General features: G+C 41.9%; 1 protein-coding gene across 1 annotated transcript in view; it reads right to left on the bottom strand.

Moving 5' to 3' along the window:
• Positions 1 to 807: 807 nt before the first annotated feature.
• Positions 808 to 23219, bottom strand: part of LOC146990254 (protein kinase C-binding protein NELL1-like) — a 293390-nt gene continuing 270978 nt past the window's right edge. The window contains exons 16-20 of the mRNA XM_085771287.1: positions 22947 to 23087; positions 10176 to 10369; positions 5124 to 5300; positions 4507 to 4731; positions 808 to 2320 (exon numbers count right to left, since the gene is read on the bottom strand). Coding sequence (XP_085627413.1) covers positions 2270 to 2320; positions 4507 to 4731; positions 5124 to 5300; positions 10176 to 10369; positions 22947 to 23087 — 788 coding nt within the window. The 3' untranslated portion in view covers positions 808 to 2269. The remainder of the gene's footprint in view (positions 2321 to 4506; positions 4732 to 5123; positions 5301 to 10175; positions 10370 to 22946; positions 23088 to 23219) is intronic.

Below are 23219 nucleotides of genomic sequence, written 5' to 3'. Positions count from 1 at the left end.
TGGGATCTATGGTGTGCTCTCATTGGATGCTGCTCATCTCCTGCATCACCTGTCTCCAAGGTGATCACTAAGTGCAACAAGTTTTTTGACTATGAACTATGTTGTAACAGGTGGGATTGCTTGTGGCGATGAATTAAGGATTTTGGTCTCAGATCTCAAATATTGAAATTCATAGTCTGGAAAGAGCTGTAGATTTCCAGTGTGAGCTGGAGGGGAAAACAGCATCATGTAAAGCTCCAATTGATTTACAGAATTGATTTAAAAGAAGAAAAAAAGACATTTGACTAAAGCAAATGAATGTTTTACTTCAACTGTGAAGGATTATCTCAATCTCTGGAAGTAAATTGATTCCTTTGAAGATGGAAGATGAGTCCTGATATCTGTAACTGTGCTGACGGTGAAGAAAAACCAAAGAGAAAGAAGGTGGCGTAGAGACTGTTTGAACCGTTGATCTGTCTCAAAAAATAATTTAACTTGCTTCAAATGAATTGACTGTTGAGAGGTTTCATAACAAAAGTTTACAGAATAACTTTGTCACCTGACCTGAAGGTGAACCTTGCGTGACAGATTTGTAGAATAAAATAAAATAACATTCCACATAGTTCACTTTGAAAAGTCTGTGCTCATTTCGGAAAAATTTGAGACCAATGTTAGAGAATCCCTCTGGTTTCTTTTGGGAGGGGAAAAAAACGGACAGCGACGGACACATATAGTTTGATAACGACACTTGAGGGGAAACTTCAGAGCTCTCGAGACGAGCTGTGGATAATGGAGAGAGGTGCGGAGGAGAGGACAGGGGCAGGGGGCCAGAGAGCGTCAGAGGCTGTGAACGGATGAACTGTAGCAGGAAAAGCACAAGACTCTGCTGCCTTAATAAGCTCGGCCGCCTGTAAACAGATTCAACACTCTGTGACCTCCTGGCATACTCAAATCCAGGCCTGTGTGACATGGCTTTAATTATCCACATTTTTTCATGTCTCTCTGCCGCGGTGTGTCTGTGTGTATGTGTGTGCCATATGCTTTGGAGCTGAGGAGCCTGGGGAGATGCCACATGAGTCCACCCTGTCACAAGCTGTGCTGATTTAATCAACAGCTACGACTGATGCTTGTTGCGGCCTGCAGGAAGCCGCTGTGGGCCATCACACTGCTTTCACAAGCTTTTAATATCATGACTATTGTTTTTCACAACTATCTGGCAGTCAACATCATCAGAGAGGAGACACCGAGGCTGAGGCAAAGTGTTGGGAGACAGGAGGTGTTGGGAGAGAGTCACATCCCTTTTTTCTTACGAATGTGGGGGAATAAAAAGGACCCAAAGACAGAAGATTGCAGAACGCTTGGAAATGGACTACTTTGTAGAAAGTGTCATCTGAGTGCGTCTCAAGGCAATGTTTATACCTCTTAGGAACCACAGTCAAAAACAGGGCCTGGCTTTAAGAGAGAGGTTCAAGCCCCACATGCTTTCACTTCCTCACACCTGATTGATCACAGCTTGAAGTGGGTGAGCTTGTCAGATTGCCTCTGTTTTGGAAAGCTGCAAAAACTGTTCAATCAAAGCCTCCTCAATGTCAAGAGAGGATTCCAGATGCTGTTTGATGGCACAAAAAATTGTTGGGTAAGAGCCATGCCACTATGAAATATTAGACATATCTGGAAACTGGGATGATATCGTTTCTGAACAGGGAGCAGTGATGACATTAAAAACATAAGTTTTGCACTGCTTGCTTTACACTTTGATCATTTGGCCAGAGAACCCCAAATCTAGAGATGTACTGAATTTTAAATTAAGATTAAGGTTCAAAGATTAAGATTTCTCACCTGTTTCCCACTGACACAACATCTGTCCAGATGTGAAGCCCTGACTATACAACTCTGTTGCTTGTCTCGGGTTTTCAGTTTGAAACAACGCTCAACATGTTTCCTCAAGATATGAAGTGAAATGGAAACACAAAGACAAATGTACAACACAGAGACTGTTGTGAGAGCAACTACAGCCTCAGTCTCCTCCCGAGCCACACACACAAACACCGTTTGTTGACAGAGTTACAGCATATAGAAGCACAGCCTCAACACCCCAGTCTGTCCAGTGTGTGTTTGTATTTTCTGTGCACACACTGGCATGCACATGCGTGCGTGAGACTGTCTTATGAATCCAAGGGAAGAGAGTCGTCAGATGAAGGAGGAGGAGGTGTGGCAGTCCCCGTAGTGAGAGAGGAGGACGGTAGGAGGAGAAGAGGAGGAGTAGCAGGAGCACAGGAGAAAGAGAGCTTTAGTTGTTCTGAAGGCAGTCGAGATCCACCGAGCAGCAAACATTCCCGTTCTGAGCAGCAGAGCGTCACAAGACAGGAGAGAAGAGATATAGAGCATTAAACACACTGTGGAGAATTAGAATATGCTGTACACGTTGAATATAACAACAGCAGTCAGAGCCTGGCTCACCATAATCAGTCATAATATAAAGCCTATATATGAACACCATGTTAACACCATCTCTGCAATATTAGCAAATGGTCACTACATAAATTGTGAAAGAACATACAGTACTGCACTAACCCCTACTCAGACATAATGGAGGCTCTGCTTCAAAAGCCATTTTCCTACTTGACAAAAAAAAAAGCTGCTCAGACCTGTAAACTCTGAGCTTTCATCAGTATTGAAAACGGGTTCAATTAGCATTTACACACAGGTCAAATGACTCTGCAGTAGAAATGGGCATTTAATGGCAGCAGCTCCGATCAGCATTGATGTAAACGCAACACCAAGGCGAACGTGTCAGTTTTTCCTCCCCTCTCTGCTGTGACATCTTCCAGCGTGCTGCCACTGTAGAGCGACCTCTCACCTGCCCAGCATGCTGCTGCTACACCAGAAAACACCACGGCTTCAAAACACGCCTTTAAAACACATCATCACTGATTGTGTCTGAAGCGTCTTACTGGGAGGATCTGACACTTTTTTTTTTTTTTTACAGGAGCAAAAACCTGAGGATGAAGTGTAACAGACTGTTTCACCAGTCAACAACACAGCAGCTGGCAGCTCAGTCTCTCTGCTCTGCTCTGCTCTGTGTGCATGTGTTGACATCGCACCCTGCAGCTGTGTGTCATGAGTCCAAACAGAAGGGCAAACTAGGCAGTGGAAAAAGGGGTTAATCTGCTCTGAGCGCAAACTCTGCTTATACTTGCTAATTTTGGTGAAATATTTTCTTTTTTTTTTCTCCTTTCAAAAATATGATGACTTCTGAGTTGGTAGACACTTTTATTCAAAGCAACTTCTGAATGAGACAAACATAGCCACAAGCGACAATTAGCAGAGGTTTGTGAGCATTTGGATTTAATATGGATGGATTAATTTGTTGTTGCCAAAGTCATCTGAAGTCATGAACCATTGACCCCTGTATGGGTCACATGGTGGTGGCGACAGTCATTTGCCTGTAGGTTGCCTGTTAGCTTACTGTAAAAGTGGTGTAGACAATGGATGGAAGGATGGATGACCTCTGTGTCCTCAGAGAAGGCTGACTGAGCCACTGAGCTCCACAGAGACACAGACTTGCACACTGTTTCAGTCCTGTCAATGTAATTTGCTGGCAGTAGGAAAAGTAACGCTAAATATCAGATGGCTGATCTTTAAATCAAGTCAAAGATTTTGAAGTGACCATCCAATCACAGAGTAGCAGAGTGACAGAAAAGTACAGAAACCACTTTAATCCCATGCTGTGACCACAGTACAGAGTCCTTTTTTATAGTTAAAGTGTGCAAATGTGACATGTTCCTGACAGTGGTCTAATTTTTTTTAATGGATTTCTTTTTTTTTTTTTTAATGGATTGATGTTTTTAATGGATTAATGTGCAGTTATTTTGCCCAGGGGAGTGCCCCGACTAAGAGTGTTTTTGTTCAACTGTCCATCACATCTCAAAAGAGACACACACTACATAATCAAACCTACAGTATATACTACATTGTACTGTAAATGTTGATTATTTGACCATTTTGAATTGAATTTAAATGACACTGTGTTTCTGAAATCCCTCCCTAAATCCACCAAACCTGTGGGATCAGAATAATCGTTTTTTTTGGATCAAAGTTATCCCAATCCTACTAAAAAGTTTTGATCAACACAAACTGAGGGTTTGATCCAGAAAACCAAGATTGGATTACGTGATCCAATCCGATCTCAGAATCCGTTTTTAGACAAGATTTGATCCAATCCATTATCCAAAATCTGATTAAATTACCTTTTGAACAACTGGGACCAGTTTCCAACTCAGTCGTATTACTGTCACACTGTGATGGTACAGGTTTTTTTTTTTTTAAAACATGACATAAATATGACCTTAATCATGGTAATGTGACTGCATGAGATTTTATTTCCTAAAATGACATGTACAATGGTGGAGTTGTAGAAATGAATATCAAATAAGATAGAAGTCAGTTTGTGAATTCACTCATTGTTAAATCCGACATGGAGGCTGCACAGTGAAGCAAACCTTGATTGTTGTTGCGGTTGCCTACCTTACACTTGCAGGTGGTGCAGGGTGAGTTGGGCATATGCCATGTGTCTCCACTGAGGCGGGCGATACCTGTAGGGTCCTCGCACGTCTGCCGGATGTCATATGACAGCTTGTCGGCCATGCAGGGGTCCGTGACGCAGCGCGGGCAGCACTCGCCCTCTGCCACCGCCGTGTACTCGCACATCAGCACGGGACAGACCAGAGGCCAGCAATCCACCTCCCCCTCCTGCAGCCGAAAATACAGAGGTAAATTTAAAATAAAGAGAAAGTGACAGAAATACTACAGAGTGTGTTAGTTTTTGCATGAATCAGCTGATCTGGCAACAGCAGTTACAGCTCACACGCTGATCTGTTGCCACATCTCTAATTAGAGAGGTGGTAATTACCCAAGCCCTCCACACCCACCCACACACACACACACACACACACACACTCAGCAGAGTGACACATCAGGGCCAGGTATTCAGGAGTGGATTTAGTTTTTTCTCTTATGTCATCTGTGCCTTCTAACAAACCTGTCGCACAACAGTAAGGGAATTAAGATGAAGGTCAATTTTTCCATTTCTGCTAGAACACATGTAGCTCTGTGTGTGATGTGTAATGTTTCTGTGTACACACCATGCAGCGGCACTGCTGGCAGCCGTACAGCCAGGATGCTCCGCTGCGGTAGAGTGTGCGTCCACTCTGGTCCAGACACTGGCTGCTGGGCCTGTTGTCACAGCCGGGACAACAGAACAGATCCTCGTCTGGGTCGCCGCAGTCACAGGGTCTCCTCCTGCAGTACGTCTGTCCGTCCTGCACAGCAGAGGGGTGGGTGGGTGGGAGGGTAGGGGGGTATTATGTCAGTCAGGGAGGAAACAGATTCCCTGACAGGTGCCCCTATGTGACTGAGTTTGAAAACCTCATGCTAACAAAGACCTAGACAGAACTCCTATCTTATCTACACATCCTCCTCATGAGAAAAAAAAAAACTATACACAATGTATTTGCAATGTTTTATGTGTGCAAATAAAATAAATCAAATCAAAATCCTTGGCTATAAACTACATCCTCATAACCCCATACAAAATAAAAAGGGCCTCAGTTCAACAACAATTCAGATAAAAATGAATAAAGAGCTTGTAGAGACAACACTGATGTGAACAACAAATACCGACTGAAGTGAAATTTCCCCTTATTGTCCACACTGTGCCTTATTGTCTTTGACAAACAGCAATAAATTCAAATCAGCACCATTTGGCGACATAAGAACGGCTTCATATGCGCACAGAGACAACCAGGAGAACACAAGTGGTGCCAGACTTATTCAAACAACATTACTGTTTGTAATGCAGCTGCAAATCCTTCCCATTAGTGTGAAAAACGTGGCTTATGTTAGAGAATGGACTCGAACATATGACAGAAAGTTTAGCTACTAACGTACACCTGTGTGAGAGAGAGTCCAGAGATCCAGATCGACTTTCTCTGTCATTCTCACAATATTGCCCAGGGTTAGATTCAGGATGTGAATTTACACTGGTGTTTTGAGCCTGTGGTCTTTTGCTTGTGAAAAAGGTTAAATACACAGATCAGAAAATTCAAGTGTTCCAGATGTACCTTACCATTGAATAGGGGGGTCACCCTGCGATCAACTGAAAGCCTTCATCAGTGTGCTTACAGAGAAAAGTTGAAGGATTTCCTCAGTCTCAGTGCCTTTCTATGTCTGAAATTGCACAGTCCTGGACAGAATAATGAATGTTTGGCATTTTGATGCCTCCATGCTCAGGACGTGGCCAGAGGCATTGTGTTCTTAGGTTGTTGGTCCATCCAGCTCTCATGAACCTGATACCTCAGTGACGCCTTAAGGGCATTTCTACAAATTTGTTCCAAATACTCACTTGAACTGGACTCAACTGAACTGGACTTTGGTGACCCATGCCCTCACAAAACATGTTTTCTGTACAGATTGAGTTTGATATCTCAGGAAAAGTGGAAACATTGATTTGGTCCAAAGCCCAGAACTTCCTACCAGGTGGTATTGAATTATCACATTCAAGAGGCCAAACACATGATTGATGAGGGCAAATTGACTTTGCCCTTTGACCACCAAAATCCACATAGTTCATCCTTGATGTAAATGTTTCCTCAGAATGGGTCAGAGAGACAGATTACCCAAAAACACAGCTGTCACATGGAGGCATAAAGATGTTGAAACCACAACTATGTGATAGGGCTGTCCCGATTAATCGACTTAATCAATTATGTTGGTTGTGTAAATACGTTGACGTGCAATTTACGCAAACACGCACAGCAGACGTTAATATTCACAGACAGAAGTGGACACTTGTTAACCAATTAATAACCATTAACTGATAAAATTATAATTTTCTCATGAATGTCTGTGACTAGACTTGTGCCGATCAGCAATGCGAGCCTCAATTGAGAAGACGATTGACGATGTGTGTGTTTTCTTTCTTTGCTTGCTGTCATAAAACACACGCTGCTACAGATGAGCAGCTCCACATGAGCTCTGTCTCAGCTGATGGTGCTCATGTGGAGGTTAGATCTTCACATGTTGAACTCTTTTTGTACAAAGTGCAGCTAAGCACCAGGCTGAAGAAATATGACCAGCAGAGCTCTGCTGAGAGCTCGGTCAGCGGTAGGTGAGTGACAGGTGAACCGGCTGGAGATCACAGCGCTGTCGTTTTTTAAAAAATTTTTTAGCTGCACCGTCCTTAGAAGTGACTGCACTGCATAACTGGCACATCCTGTCAATCCTCCAGTGTAACTTTTTGCTGCGAAATATGACTAAAGGCGGAAGCAGAGGCAGAGGACTGGAAGTCTGCACATGTCGACACACCCCGTGAGTTGACGACATGATAAAAAAAGTTAAAAGTTAAGATAGTATTAATGGGTCAAAGTTAAACGGTTTATCATGTGCATCCCTATCTGCAGCCTTTGCAAAACTGAGATGGCATACCACAGTGTTTTTGTAAATAAATAATCGTCAACCAAAATATAATCGCTACATTAGTTGAAAAATTAATCGTTTGACTTATCATCTACAGTAATCGCAAAAATACTCGATAGATTAATCGGGAGAAAAATAATAATTTAGGACAGCCCTACTATGGGATATGATCAAAGTGCATATCTACAAATCCCTCAAACTGTTAGGGAGAGCTAGTGAACCGTTCTGCATTTTGGATCATTCAGGTAGATTATTCAAGGCCAGTACTCTTCTGTAGGATTTTAATATGTCATAACCTCAAATCTGTGAGTGAGGCAAGGTTTTGTTAGAAGTTTGGTGTCTTGGCTACAAAACAAAGTCAAATGCAGGGCCCCCCCGCTCTGTGAGTGTCTCCAGCCATCGTGTCCCTGGCTCCCTGTCTCTACCCAGAGAAGACTTTATGGGCCATTTTACTCAGCACAGCCAGCACTGTCTGGCCTGGGGACGGCAGCGTAATGGAGATGTAAAAATGTTACATAAAATGGCTGTTAGAAAATGCATGGGGGTCATAAAATCATTCCGCATACCATTAAAAGGGCAATGCAGAGCCAATGTTTTATCGATGCATATTGTCCTGCTACAGTAACCGCTCAGTCCCAGGGTGCCAGTATCGACGGCCTTGGTCTTTACGGCTACGGCCCTGGACTTGCTGACAAATTACTGCCAATTGTGGCGCGCTGGCAGGATGAACGAAGACAGACTGTTGACTTTAATGCCAGAGTGAAGACCGGGCCTGCATGCCAATGCTGCTCTGTTGTGCTATCGAAACGACATCATTACAACTTTGATGACAACAATTCTGTGATGATTTTGATGACTGCGGATTATGATCATTATTTTATCATTAGGTATGACTTGTTTTCAACACAGGCTGAGGAAGAGGTTTGTGTTGTAAAAGTAATTTAATTTAGGTGATTTTAGCCTCCTGTGGGGATCTGTACAAAACTAAAATCTAATTCTATTTAAGAAGAAGTTAAGTTTTCTGTTTTATATTTCTTTTAGTTTAATTAGCACATATATTTCATATTATACAGTTTCTAGAAACTCTTTTCTTCTCTGCCCACCTCTGTGTTCATTTGCTCCATCCAGCCTTTTTTTTTTAAAACACATTTCAAACAAACTTTTGTTTGATATTTTTACCTCTGGGCTCTGTAATTCCTCAGTTGAACTCTCTCTCTCTCCTCGCCTTCACAAACTACAGTCTTTTCCAGGCTGCCCCGGTGCCAACAGGCCAGTAGTTTTCACTGTTTGTCCTGAGAACCCAAATCAGTGCCTGTTTACATTCAGTGAGCATCTCGCTTCTGACTCAACTCACAAATTGACAGCTTGAGTGAAAACCAGCAGGGCTGTGGGTCCTCCAGGTATCCTGAACACTGATCCCCAAAGTGAGCAGAGCATCTCAACAGCTTCTCAATAACGTCTCTTCTCTAAACTCTGCCGTGCCGGGTCTACTTTTGCCGGAGCGGTTCTCATCTCTGAATCGTGAAATTCTCTTGTGAATGTACTGTATGTAAATGCCTTTAGTTGACATGAAATAAATAATTAATACTGCATTTCATTTGAAAACTAGCTCCCCTTGTTTGTTTGACTCTCTTCTTCCATAAAGTCTATGGAGCATGAGGAAGAATGCTACAAGTACAAAATATAGATAGCGCTCTGCATACACTGACTAAAATGAGTTCAGTATCAATCAACACATAATAGAGCTACAGACATTTAGTTATTGTGCTTGTGTAACACAGAAAATGTCAATAAAACAACTCTAAACTATACTGAGACAAGAAAAGTGGTTGAGGCTGAAGGACGCCTCCAATGCACATGTGGTCCATGATGAAGCCAAGGCACAAAGCAGCACATTGGTGGATGTTCTCATCTGTGTGATGCGAGCTGGACTAAAGGTCTGCTGATGTTGTGTTTGGTTTTTTATAACAGCATCATGCAGAGACAGTGGCTGCAGGGTGGAATTTATGAGTAAACCTCAATTTGCATGTGTTTTATAACGAGAGCTGAAGTTAAACGTCATAAGTCATGACACGCAGGTGTGATAGAATTTGTCTAAGTTTACCCTTGGTATTTATTTACTAGGGTGGTTCATGTGAGACGTCCTGGTGCTAAACTCATTTTATTGCAAATAACCGCCTGTTTCTGTTTCTCATTAATCTCACTGAGCTTCACCTTCGCAAAGACAAATCTGATCCAAATCCCTGCCTCTGTCTGACTCCTGAGCACAGAAATGAGATGTTAAAACTGCCATAAATATTTGTCAGAATGTAATGCAGGCTAATGACAAACAGATGGGAGCGCTGAGGTGTTTTTCTTCCTGTGTGATTCGTATTATTTTGCCATCCCGAGGTCAGGATGACCGGAAAACTCTTGTTTGTTTCGTAACTATTCACACAGATGTTAGTTAATTCAACTGCAGTCAATTACATGTTGGTGTGTTGATCTTTGTGCGTGTCGTGTTCTAACGGAGAGCTAGCTTCTCACTGCTAATGGGTTTCCTGGGATATCAAATGCATGAGATGTATTTTGCATATCACACGCTGGTGTTTGTCCTTGGTGTTGTCCTTCCTTTGTGTAGCAAGTGATACTGAGTGAAGTGAACACAGAAAGAGAGACAGTTCGACTTTCAGATGCTCCTCTAGGTCGTGACTGAGGAAGTGTGGTGAATTCTTGCGTACCTTGCAGGAGCATATAGCGCAGCGGTCGAAGCTCGGTTTCCAGTCTTCTCCGTTGCGTCTGATTCCCTCCTCCTGAGGACAGTCGCCGCTGCAGCCCGGACCAGACGTACACACGCAGTCGTAGCCCCCCGGGAGGTTTACACACACGCTGTCATTCCAGCAGGTGTGAGTCTGCAGACTGCACTCATCGATGTCTGGAAGTTGGAGAGCAGGGCCACAGTTAATGACTAATAATATGCCATTTGTTCCACTAATATAGGAAGGAAATTGTGTATGCGATGCGTGTGTAAAGCGTGTGTTCTTCGGTCCTGTCAGTCTTGCTGTGATAAAACATTTCAAGCAGGATTTTTTTCTGGGGAATAAAAGATCAATGAACACCAGAGGGTTCAACATAACAGCACCAGAGATCAAGTGAGTGTGTGTGTGTACCTCAGGTTTAAAATCATCTTTTTCTCTGTTGGCATCAGTGCAATAAGTCCAGTTTGGGAATACTAAACATGTTTGCTTCTGAAATTATTTTGTCAAAACTGTGATATTAGACATCATGACACAGGTCTTTTTATTTGAGAAATGCCTTTAAGTCAAAAACCCAAAACCTCTGAGCAGCATGTTATTTCTTTAGTATGTTTTAAAAAAACAATAAACACACTATTTGACTGATAAACAGTCAAATACAATATACTAATCATCACTGCTTGCTTAACACGCTGCAGATGAATCATAATTAATGGTGTACAGCATGTTTGCTGATTATTTTTATGCTGCAGTGTTGTATTACAACACACAGTGCACATTTACTCTTAATTATATCTTCTTCTTTTTCTCTCTTTATTAGGGGGCCCGACAGATGTCAAGTGCAATATTTGTAATAATTTGTGTTGTGTGCAAAAGGCCTCCAAGTTTCTTTAATCATTGCTTCAAATTATTTATAATCAGTTGTTGTTGCGATAGAAACTAAAATTTCTATTAAGTATGCGGATATACTCATATGCATCGGGTTCTGGCTGTTAATCAAAACATTGCTTTGTTTGTCTTTAAAGGTGATGACGGCCATCTTAAGCTATGGCAGAGAGTTTTTGGTCCGTCTGAATTAACTCAAATAACTGAGCTGTATTTTGAAAAACTGCCCTGACCTTTTAAAGCAATAATTAATTCTTGCTTATTTTACATCAATATTTGATATCAAAGTGACAGGATTAGCCCGTGTCTGGGTCAGTGCTTCTAGCTAGCAAATGATGTTCAATGATGGAAACTGTCCCCAAGCTATAAGCAGTCAAACACAGCAACACATCAAAACAGCAGTTTTCAACAGTCATAGCTAGTTTAGTTAAAATATATGCAGCTGAATTTGTTCCATAGCAAAATATGTACTCATTTTAATAAAAGAATACTAACAAGTTATGTGGAGAATTATTTTTGTTGACTTGTCATGATCTTTGTACCTGTAATGTTCTATGCAAACAAAAGTAAAGCACTGCTCCATAATATTATCATAAATAACTAATGATACAACTGTGTGCATGTATTGTATAAATACATACTTCAATATCATTGCCAAATATCGCATACTTAAGGACACCATGTTTATTTATGACATAATTTCAATACTGTATGTTGCAACTGTTTTGCTGTTTGACAGAAATTCCTAAGTGGTACAGCTATCTCCAGTCTCCGCTACGTCTTGCATGCAAACATGAAGCCCCCCATGGGATTCAGAAGACTCATCAAAGGAATGAGGCATCTGCTCAGTCAGCTGCTTTTTCACTTTTCCCTCTCTACAAACCAAACGGACCAACGCGAACTGACAGGACGGATTTTCATTTTCACCTCCTCTTCTTTATCAGCATAGCACAGGAAGCAGGGCGCCAAAAGTCTGTCCTGAGCTTTTTTATCAAGCCATGACATTTAACTCTCTTTATTCTCACTAAATGTGAGCTGTTCAGAGAGGAAAAGACCAAAGTCCCTTCGACAGTAGCTCCGCTCTCATGTCAGCACCTGCTGCCTGCAGACATCGATCACGCCCACATAACACTGACAGCACGCCACAAGTGTTGCATGAACAAAGCCAGCGAGAAGAAAACTAAGTAATATTAAGAAAAAAAAATGGAATTCAGGTTTTTGTTTGTGTGTCTCTGACTTCGTTCTCACACTGTGAGCAACATGGTCAATAAGCCATTTTATTCACAGCTGAGGGGAAAACTGTGGTTCCCCTGCTGATGCCCTGTGTCTGACTTTCACTGAACAGTATTTACACCAGGTGTCTGTTTTAATTATACAATGCATTTAAAGGCAAAAACAAGACTTGGAAGTAAGCAATATGAACTCCACTACATGATAACTGGAACTGCATCCTAAAAGTAAATGAAATTCAGGTATGAGGAGTCTCATCTCTGCGTGGTCAAACATGGCTCAGCTGTCGTCGTCTACGTAAACTGGAGGCAAAACACATATCACCATCACCTTGATGCTTCTCCCAGCATCAGACACACTGCCATCCTAAATCCCTACATTGATCCTCCAGCAAAGCAGTGACTTTATGTGTATGAAAATGTGATCCTCAGATTGTCACTGAGCCGCTGTCTGGCCAGCCTTCAGGAGTCGAATAATGCTTCATGTTCTGAGCCAAAGTGAAAACTGATCTTCGGGCTTCTGTTCCAGAAGTGATAACTGGCTCGGAGCAGAGCATTTCTCAAATAGTATCTTTGTATGTTTCAATAAGGACAGTGGTCTTAAAAACAACAACAATGAAAACAAGCAAAAAAAAAAAGTTTTTAGCTGCTCTTACCAAACCTTATTTCCCATTAACCTAAGACCAACAGAGGAGAAATGGTCAACTCAGCAGGTGAGTCACTTTCAAAATTGAAGTTCAAAATGTCTTCAGAAAAAAGCAACAATGAACTTTACAGACTTGAATAAAGCTGACTGAAGATGAAATACATGAGGTGTTGTCACTGCAGAACGCCATGCAGCAACAGGACAAGTGGTATCCAGCAGACAGATGTACACTGGTTGGAAATGAGGTATTGGTCAATACTGTGACCGCAGCACAGACACAACATCATGCTTCGACGGTGCTGAATACACACCCTAATTGGTTGCAGTATCAAGTTTGCTGCATGGTTACAGAAAGAGGAAAAAGTGCTCAGCTGAGTTGTTATTGTGCCTGAGACGGACTATTTGCATACACTAAATGAAATCCCCATCAGCCACTCAGACGTAGCTACTGTACCTCTGCTGGTGAAGGATTAATGCTCTTCATGCTACATTCACCACAGCCACAAAGCTGCTGCTTGCAGATGAGGCACTCTCTTACACGAAGGCTGTGTCTTACAACCAAATACAAAAGCCCCAGGAGAACCCGGCTGAGCACGACCATGCATATGAGAACGCTACACTCATACCTGTATGTACTGTTCAACTTGAAAGGACTAATTATGCAGTGTATATACACAACAACTCCTATTCATATAGGACAAACACACACACACACACACCAGGATACACAAAGTAAATAAATCCCTATGACAGATGTTCATAATTAGAAAGCATCAGAAAGCTCAGTATTTCAGTATTCAAATTAGATTTCTTTGGTATGTCTTCAGGCAGCCCATATGGAAAGGTCATGTACATTACAGAGAGAGAAAAAAAGATGCACACACACAGAGGTGCATGGAGACAGTATTGGTTTATGGTGTATTATCCTCATCTCTATGCACAATCTGTTTAATAAAGCCACCTGTCTCTCCCTAAAGCATTAGGCATAATAAACATGTTGAGATGCAGTCCATGCAGCTCTTTGTCAGAGCAATAAAGAAAAGAGACTGCTGCTCGCAGGTGGCTCTGGTCTTCCGCCACAAAAATATGCAAAGCAACACACAGTACAGTGGAATGAAGTGTATTGTGTGGCAACATAGTTAACACAACACACACTGCACAGCAACAAGCCAGAGCTTAGAACTCAAAACACAGAGTCACCCAGAGGAACACAGAGCACATTGAGACAGGCTGAACAGAACCTGATGTTACACAATAATGTGTATCACAGTGACGTATGATCTTATAACACAAGGTCTTATCTTATTTTATTGTGTTACATCTTTCAAAAATCAACCTAACTGACACACACCAACAGAAAGGCACAACAAAAAACACATAAAAGAACAAGACAAGAAGAACAACAAAGCAATCTAGCATTAATAATTCTCCACTCCAATAAGGCTCTTCGCTCAAATTTCTGGACCTGGACGAAGGTCATTCAGAATAAATGCTAAACAACACCACTAAACAAATATATCAAAAAAAAAAAAAAGATTGGCATAGTCTCTTTGCTGATTTTTGCCTATTTATGTTACAATGTAACATACTGTACAAAATACAGTTCATTAAACAGTATTGTCTGTCTCTGGGAATTTCTGGGATACAAGGAAATGAGCATAGTTGCCAACATTATTCAAACCAGAGTACTGGACATGTTTTGTGACAATACTGTATAATATGGAAGACAACTCTTAATGAGCTTGTTTTTTTAGTACTTGACTACATATATAAGTCATTTAATTGTAATCAAATCAAGTCCAAGTTTAAGTGTGAACACACCCTAGAAGCATTAAAGGAGAATTCCGGTCATTTTTGACCCCTAGATCATTGTCCTGATGGTCACCCGGTGTTGGGGGGAGCAAAAAATGCGACTAAAATTGATGCAGGCAAACCAGAGTTACACCATGGCTACCCAGCGCTAGGGATAGCTAGATGCTAAAGTATGGGGGCAATTTTTTCAACCACAACAAACACTCAAAACATGACTCGAATCCTTATGACACACCACTGAACTCATAAACTGTACAGTATAAACCGGTATAAACAGTATAAACTTTGTGTTTTTGCATGTTATCACTCACCTCAGACAGCTGACACAACTCTGGAACGTCCTGGAAAGACATTACTATTCAAACGCAGAGCACTTGCTCTCCCCGCCACAGAAACAAACACTTTTTCCTTGTTGTGATGATTTCTTTACAAAAATAAACGGTCGAGCAGTGCAGTGGTAATGTCCAAAATATCTCTGACCGTTTATTTAGGGGTCAAAAATGACCGGAATTCTCCTTTAAAGGGATAGTAGCATTTTTTTTAAAGTGGGGTTGTATGATCTACAAATAGCCCCTAAGTACTTTAATTGCAGTGGAAGACAGAGCGTCTTCCACTGCAATTAAAGTACTCCTCCCGTTAGCAACGCCAGCCCATAGCCCTGCCCAGAGATTTACAACATACAGTGTTGTGAACAGACCCAAAGAAACTAAAAAAAAGATACACAGTTCCATTGTTCACTATAATATTTTTTTTCCAGCCCTTCAAAGTGCAGGAAAAACACAGTTTTTATTTGGACCTAACCAACTCACGTATCCCTCCGCCCAGGGTTAGCGCCCGCCGATCAGCAGTTGCTTAGGTCCAAATAAAAACTGTGTTTTTCCTGCACTTTGAGGGGCTGAAAAAAATTATATTATAGCGAACAATGGAACTGTGTATTTTTTGAGGCCAGATTTGAGATATAATCACTCTGTCTGGGCCACGTGGCCACACTCTTTCAGGAGTATGAACACAAGTACATCCTGCACCACAGCACTCCTATCTATCTGAAATCCTCTGCCACACTCTAATTTGTCCCAACTTTATAATGAACCAGGAATATTTACTATTTCAAATGGTCAAAACCTTATTCATTCCACCGTGCAGCTGTGTGCAGTGCATTGATTTGCTCTGCCCCTCCCTCTCCCCTCTCTCTCTCTGTTCTTCTCTCTCTGTCCCTCTCACAAACACACCGACCAATTGACCTGCCTGTCACAGTCGGATTGGCTAAATCTACAATGCATACAGTAGGTGTTTATTTCCATATAAAGTGGGGAAGTGAGATCCCATCACAAGTGCTCACTGGAGACACATGTGGAGACGCATGTTAATGCCAGGTCTGAGCCGAGAGACAAAAAGTTCATGAGTCAAGCAGCAGGAGCAACTGAGCGCAGCACATGGCCGGTTGCTCAAAGTCCCAAACATTCACATGTATTCATTATGCAGATGCTTTTATCCAAAGCTACTTACACATGGATGGGATGAATCATGGGATAGAGCATGAATTAGCAGCACGTTCAAAGCGTGAATTAGCACATGAATTAGCACTAACGCTACAACAAAGCACTTCATTTGAAAAACACAGCAAATCCTTTAACTGGAAGGCTTTTTTTTCACATGGCACAAAACCACCAACACAGAATAATTACTCTGTTTGCTGTTACGGCAAAATATGAGGGGATTATTTTCATCAAGCCATTACTGTACCCTCAGGATTTCTTATTCATTTTATTTTATTTCATTACTTTAACATAAAATCATATTTGAAAGTGATGCTTTTGTGGCTGATTTATGTACTGTACATCGGAAACTTAACTGAAATCTCCAAATGCATGAATGAAATATCAGTCGAACAGCAAAGTCACAACAAAAAATAACGACCACTTAACCTCTTTGCCAGATGCGATTATCCTCTTCTCCTTCACTAATTCCAATCCCTAGTGCTCTCTACTCTCCTGCACAGCCATCACATACTCTCTACTCTCTGCAACTCGCTGCTTTGAGCTGGCTCTCTTATTACAAAATGCTACTTTCTGTTTGGTTGACTCATGAGAGGCTGTTGGAGGGATATTGTAGAGGGAAAAAAATCCTGTTAAATTGTCATTCGTACTTATTTCCCCTGCTGGCTTCCAGCCTAATGCCGCATAGAGGGAGGAGAAAAGGTGGCGGGTGTACTGTCACAGCAACGTGCACTTGTCTGGTTAAGGAGAAGCGCACATACAAGAACACAAGACACACAGCACACACTTGTCTTATTGCTGTAAAGTCAAGGAAAGCAATGTTATTAATGGTGTCTCTTAATGACACAAAAATAAGTACTTTCACTAATCACACAGCATAAATCATATCCCTAATCTGCTGAAAGCCTCTGATCACAGAACACAGTCAAGTAAGTTAATGTCCAATTAGACTTGACTGATGTGAATAACGTCTCTGTCATTTGCTGCAGATGTGAGTTATGTGTTGATTTTATGCGATTACACAATCGTTCATTTTAATGGCATGTGCTTTTGTTTGCAGAAAAATGACAAGGGTGAAAAGTGGTGCAGTTGTGTGTGCTACTTATCTGTCACATGCACATTTACAATTAGCTTGTGGACATCGTTGTAATTTAAAGGTACAAAGAGCAACGATTTCACAAAAAGATGTAAAGCTGGTGGTATAAACTAAATGCATCAAAGTGCTCTAGAAAGTGCTTCAGAAAAATACATTATGACAAGCAAGTAAGTATGTGACTCATGAGTGAAAAGATGAGTAATGGCAGGAGATGAGAACATCAGATGTGTGTGGGCTTGTACTATTCTGTAACCCTCCACTAATTAATATACAGGACAAGTCTGATGCCATATTTCCGTCATGCTGTCATCTCATCTCTTTTTATTTCATCATCATGTTGTGACCTCTTTTGGGTCATCTAAACCAGAGAAAGCTGAGGTCACAATGATTTCACAATACATAATCTCCTTTAAAGCTAAATCAAGGATTGAATGGTTTGATTTTGGTGGTCATTGTGATCTCACAAAACACATTTTTGGCCAAAATACACAAACTAACATTCACCAAATGTGATAAAAGGGATGATATCTTGTGTTGGTTTAATGCCACAGGAGAATAAAAGCACCAGCAACTGTTTATTTTTAACTTACCCACTGCTACTGGTTGACTTGTGCTAACCCTGATGAACATTTGACTTTTGTGTTGTTGGTGCTACACAGCACTTCCCCTTTTAAATGAAAGCTTGGCCTGAACATTTTGTAGCTTTCTCTTTAGTGCCACCAGCTTCAATTCACAATTGAAATTGTGACCCTACAAAATTAATGTCAAAATAAATCAAGTTGCCCACACAGACACTTTTCAAGCCACTCCTGCACAACAGTCCTTCCCTGTTGATTTGTACATTAAGTATGTTCCAAGTGTCCGATGCCTCTCAATAATTTGCTAAATCTGCTACTTCTGGTGAAGCTTAGGAGCTATAATCTGACACAGAAGTAGTGCATTTACCTCTGTTATGGAGAAACTATGAATATTAAAAAGATGCTGAACATGCAGACCAGAGCAGAGAAGTGGATTATGCTGTGTGGAAGTTCTGATACTGCACCATGGCTTAAAGACCACTGGAGTCAATTGAGTGCTGTGCATCTAAACTACCTATAGCCTAGCTCCCACCATCCACATAGCACCCAGGTAAAACGTTTTCATAGCCAGATTTGAAAGTCTTTTGGAAACCCTGCAAATAACTGCTACCATGCTAATTGCTTTGATATTTCCACTATTAAAAAAACAAACATATTTTAACTGTTGTATTATAATAACTCAATAAGTCCCCCTTTTTAACAGATGCAGATTAGTGTTAATAATATTGCACCTGGCTCATGTGTGGCTCATGATGATGTGATAATTGCTCTCTGTTTTGTCTCTTTTTTTATCAGTGGATTTGGTTAAGTTCAGCTATACTGATTCACACAGGAGTTTAACTCATTGAGTGCCGCGCTCCTTTCCAAAGTTTTAGTCAAGTGTAACTGGCAATTTAGACCATTTTTGACGATTTTTGTAGAGCCACAGTGTATTCTATATTATTGCCACCTCATTTGAAAGGTGAAACTTTATGCTTCAAATGGCCACAAACCGTGTGTTTCTACGTGCCTCCATTCCTGAGAAAAGTCAAGCTAAACATGGCTGGGTTTCACCAAAATCCCTCCTTTTTTTCTAGAAAAGGAGATAGAGCGTCTTTTATGAAAGGTGCTCTGTTTGTGTCTGTTGCTCTTCTGACACTCGCATTTCTGGATCAAAGGGCTCGTATAAGATAAATATATACAACAATTGTTGTTCTATTAACAAAAACCACCATCGGGGGCGGGGGGGGGGGCGCCACTAAACAACAATAACACAGACGCACCGCGCCGTGTCACAGCCTCTCGCCGCTGAACGTGATGGTCTCTCGGCCACAGCAGGTCGGGAACACCGGTCCCACCGGTGGTCGCGGTCCTTCTGTGGTACGGGCCGGTGCCGGCGGCCTGCTGTGGCCCAGAGACCATCACATTTTACCGCGGGAGGACCTTGGGGAGGACACGGTGTTGCTCCAGATGAAGACCGGGCGGGACTGTCGGCTGAGAGCTTCCTGTTCGGCTCCGAGCTGCTGGAGCCTCGCGGGTGAGAGCAGAGCAGCTGCTGCATCCACATGCAGAACTCCGTTTGCAAAAGCCGAGTTATGATAAAAACTTCCAGATCATGAGCTGTCATAAGTTTTTGATCGTCATATATTTAAGTTCTGCTCGTCGTAGAGTCCCCAAATTTACACATAAAGGTGTGTTAAAGTGTCTAGTTTCATAATTTTAAAAAAAGAAGCAAAAAACGAGAAATTACGTTTTTGGCACTCAACGCATGGGAACGAAAAACGAGAAATTACGTGGTTGGCACTCAATGAGTTCATAATGAGAAGAAAAAAACATTTTGCAGTAGAAGCTGTGGTGACAAATAGATTACTCTGAATGAAAATATTTGAATTTCCGATTGGGCAACACAAAAAATTTGAGAAAAACCACAAAGCACATACAGCAAAGCAGTTTTGACTGGTGACTCTGTGTGGTGACATGACATAAAGCTGTTGCAGAGTAGTCAGACATTGGGTACTGTATGTTTTACCTCTGTCCATCACTGTTCTTGAACTGAGAAATGATTTTGAGTGAAACCACTTTTGGGGGGAATGTGCTGAAATCGTACCTCTCCCCTCAAAGGAACTGACTGCTGATGCTGCATTTTGATTTAAAGGTTAAGTGGAGGCAACAGCGTTTTACGAAGCCAAACTGCCCTGTTTGCTGCATCCATTACAACTTTACACTGGTGGTAGGCAAAATTTACAGCAGTGTCTTGGAGGGACGCTAATTACCTGCCCTAATTAAGACAGAATGTCATGTGTAATATGCTGAACAATGGAAATTCATGATATGCAGGTGATGTCAGTGCCAAGAATGAGTAAGAAGTTGGTGTTTGTTGCCATTAATGTATGTTAACACTCTAGGGGCCGGATTTACTAAGATCTCAGATAGCGGACGCTATATTGTTTGCGCCCGCTATAATATTGCGAGTTTGGTTAGTGCACGCAAAACAGCTGATCTACTAAGAGTAACACGCTAAATGAAAACACGTGCAAACCGCAATATGTAAATGAGGGTTTTGCGCGTGGAAATCGTTTCCGCCATGGAGAGAGTGGACAGAGAGCTGGACGGACGAAGGGACAGAATGACATTTGATCCGATGCATACAATGACAGCATGTGTGTTCATCTCTCTCGCGCTCTGTTTAGATAAATAAACACAAATCGCTACAGGGCCCAACTCGTCATATACTGACGAACAGGCAGCAGCAGCAGCGACAATCACACACCTATAATATGTGTGTGCCGCCCATGATCCAGTGGATTAATAGAGAGCTCAGGTGGGACACACGGATCAAACGCTCTGACCACTCTGACCACGCTCTGTGAAGGCAGCGGTGACGTGTCTCAGTCCGGGACCGGGACTGAGAGACGGAGCTGAGCAGCCAGGTGAGAGGAGAGGAGAGGAGAGGAGAGGAGAGGAGCGCACTGCAGGACAGACGTGCCCCGTGCGTAACGGCGCGTAAATGACTTTTAACACGGCTGAAAAACTGTTACAGAATTACCCAGACGTGAGGAAATGCAGAGATGTAAGATCATGGGGCTCTGACAGGTATCAAATCAATAAACGCATACGTTTTGGCAAAGTTGTATCAGTTAGTACATGGTTTTCAGACGTGGTGAATAAAGACGCAAAAACAGCAACCGCAATCTCTTCCTGGTTTGGTAAATCACATTGCACGCGCTAAATAAATCTATTTGCATCTACTCCTCCCAGTATTCTGCACGTTCTGGCTGAAACGCCCATATTTACATATTCATCAAGGCAAACACGCTAAATGGATCGCACGTGCTATTCTGCCCGTGTGAGGGACGCAATCCTCGGTGCGTCCGGTTAGTAGATCAGGTTGCACATGTGTTTGCGCGTGCAATCACGTTTGCACACGTTTTAATACACGCAAACCTTTAGTAAATCCGGAGGTCTCTAAACTACTGTCAGATAGTGACCATGTACAGTAAAAGGGCCTATTTTGTCAGTTTTCTCTGTCTTTGAACAAGGTTTCTTGCTCTGAGCAGGTTGGTGACCTGACAAGAACTTCAGCCACGGTTGTCTTTATAATACAAAAGGTTATAACACACCTGCTAGCTATGTAGTAATGGCAAAACCTTACAAACACCTCCTTTAAACATCGCACCTGCTAAACAGTAGCATGCTTGAACAGATTATGTGAGCATATTAGCCATTTATCTCCAGGCACAGCTGCATATCAGTTCATCCAAGATGCATTTAAATGATACGATTTCAGTGTGAAGCAGGTCATAGATCAATGTTAAAGTTTAGCCGTTTAAGTCCTGCTGTTCCTCCTTTGATCTGCAAATCACAACCTGGTGTTTACTTGGGCCTCAAGCCTCATTAAAGGTTTACCACCACTGCAACCACTTAATACAGGATGTTGCTATGAATGTATGTAGCATTCTCTCTGTTCCCTGGCCTTTAGACTATGACCAAAGCAATGCACAACTCACAGAACTGCAAAACCATTAAAAAGGTTGTTCAGTGTGAAATATTCATTAGAGCACAGTATATGACATCAATGACATATCTTTTTAAGTTGTGGAAGTAGGACACAATTTTTAAAAACTTAAATTAGATCAAATAATGTGGTGCTTAAAGCGGTTTTACAGCTGTTCACATTCTCCCAAAACCTTTAGCAGTCAGAGCAGCAGAACAAATGTCTGAGTGTGTGATTGACATGACAGTAAAATATTTGCTGATTTCTTGCTAATTGTTGCTGTTGTATGATAAAATCAAGCCATGGTGTAAAAGTTCTCAGCAGTGTAAAAATACTGTACAAGTGTCTGATTAATATTGTTGTTGCTTCATTAGACCATTAACTCAATCTGACAAAATATTTTTCCATGATGTGTATCTAAGTGTTACTAATCTTAAAGTCAGGCCTCACACTGTACTCTCTTCCTCCTTATAGTATATCATCAACACTGTTTCTTGACACAAGAAACACACAAGCCTGGTGTTTCTCTATTTTCGACTCTGCCTCACCATTATTGCAGGCTAACACACGCGAGAGAAGGAACACCACACAAACATCCAATAGCAGTACAGGGCTGATGTGTGTTCCTCATGAATTTCTCATTATGGGCTGTGTGTGACTTTGACCGTGTGTGGATCTTGAGCTGTGAAGGTGGGAAGACCTCTGATTAGTCTCCTTGTAATCCTGCTGGGTGGCATGTTAGAGCTGGCAGAAACGCACCCATCACAGATTTCAAAACAGGATAAATGACATAAATAATGACAATCAAGCAATCATGTAGGAGAGCAGAGATGAAAGAGACTTTAAAAAGAAGCCAGGTGGTGACAGTGTTCAGAATTCCTGAGTAATTGGACAGAGAAGGAGAAAGAGGAAGAAAGAGGGGGGGAGAGGTGGGGGTGGTCTGTAGTACAGTAGGTGGTGGGCATGAGGCAGAAACATAAAGTCTGAGGAGCTGGTATTTCAAACAGTGACAAGGATGTTTGCAATTCAGTGTATGCTCACCAATGCAGGAGCTCCCATCGAGCAGGTAGGAGCCATTGTCATGGAAACCACTTCTGCATTCACAGTGGTACCAGCCGGGCAGGTTGACACAGCGGGAGTGGTTGTGGCACTCAATCAGGCCCTCTGCACACTCATCGATATCTGAGGACACACATGCACAGACACACACACAAACAAACAGTAGCATCAGCATCAGTCTCTAGATTAATTTTGCTGGCAACAAATATGAACCTGAAACTTCAGCTCAGTTGTGGCATTCCTTTTTCCTGCTCT

This window comes from Trachurus japonicus, chromosome 3 (assembly GCF_045865225.1).
Source record: "Trachurus japonicus isolate A0001 chromosome 3, Traja_1.0".
NCBI classification, from domain to species: Eukaryota; Metazoa; Chordata; class Actinopteri; order Carangiformes; family Carangidae; genus Trachurus; species Trachurus japonicus.
The sequence above is the reverse complement of the archived record's forward strand: the minus strand, read 5'-3'. Positions and strand labels throughout refer to the sequence as shown.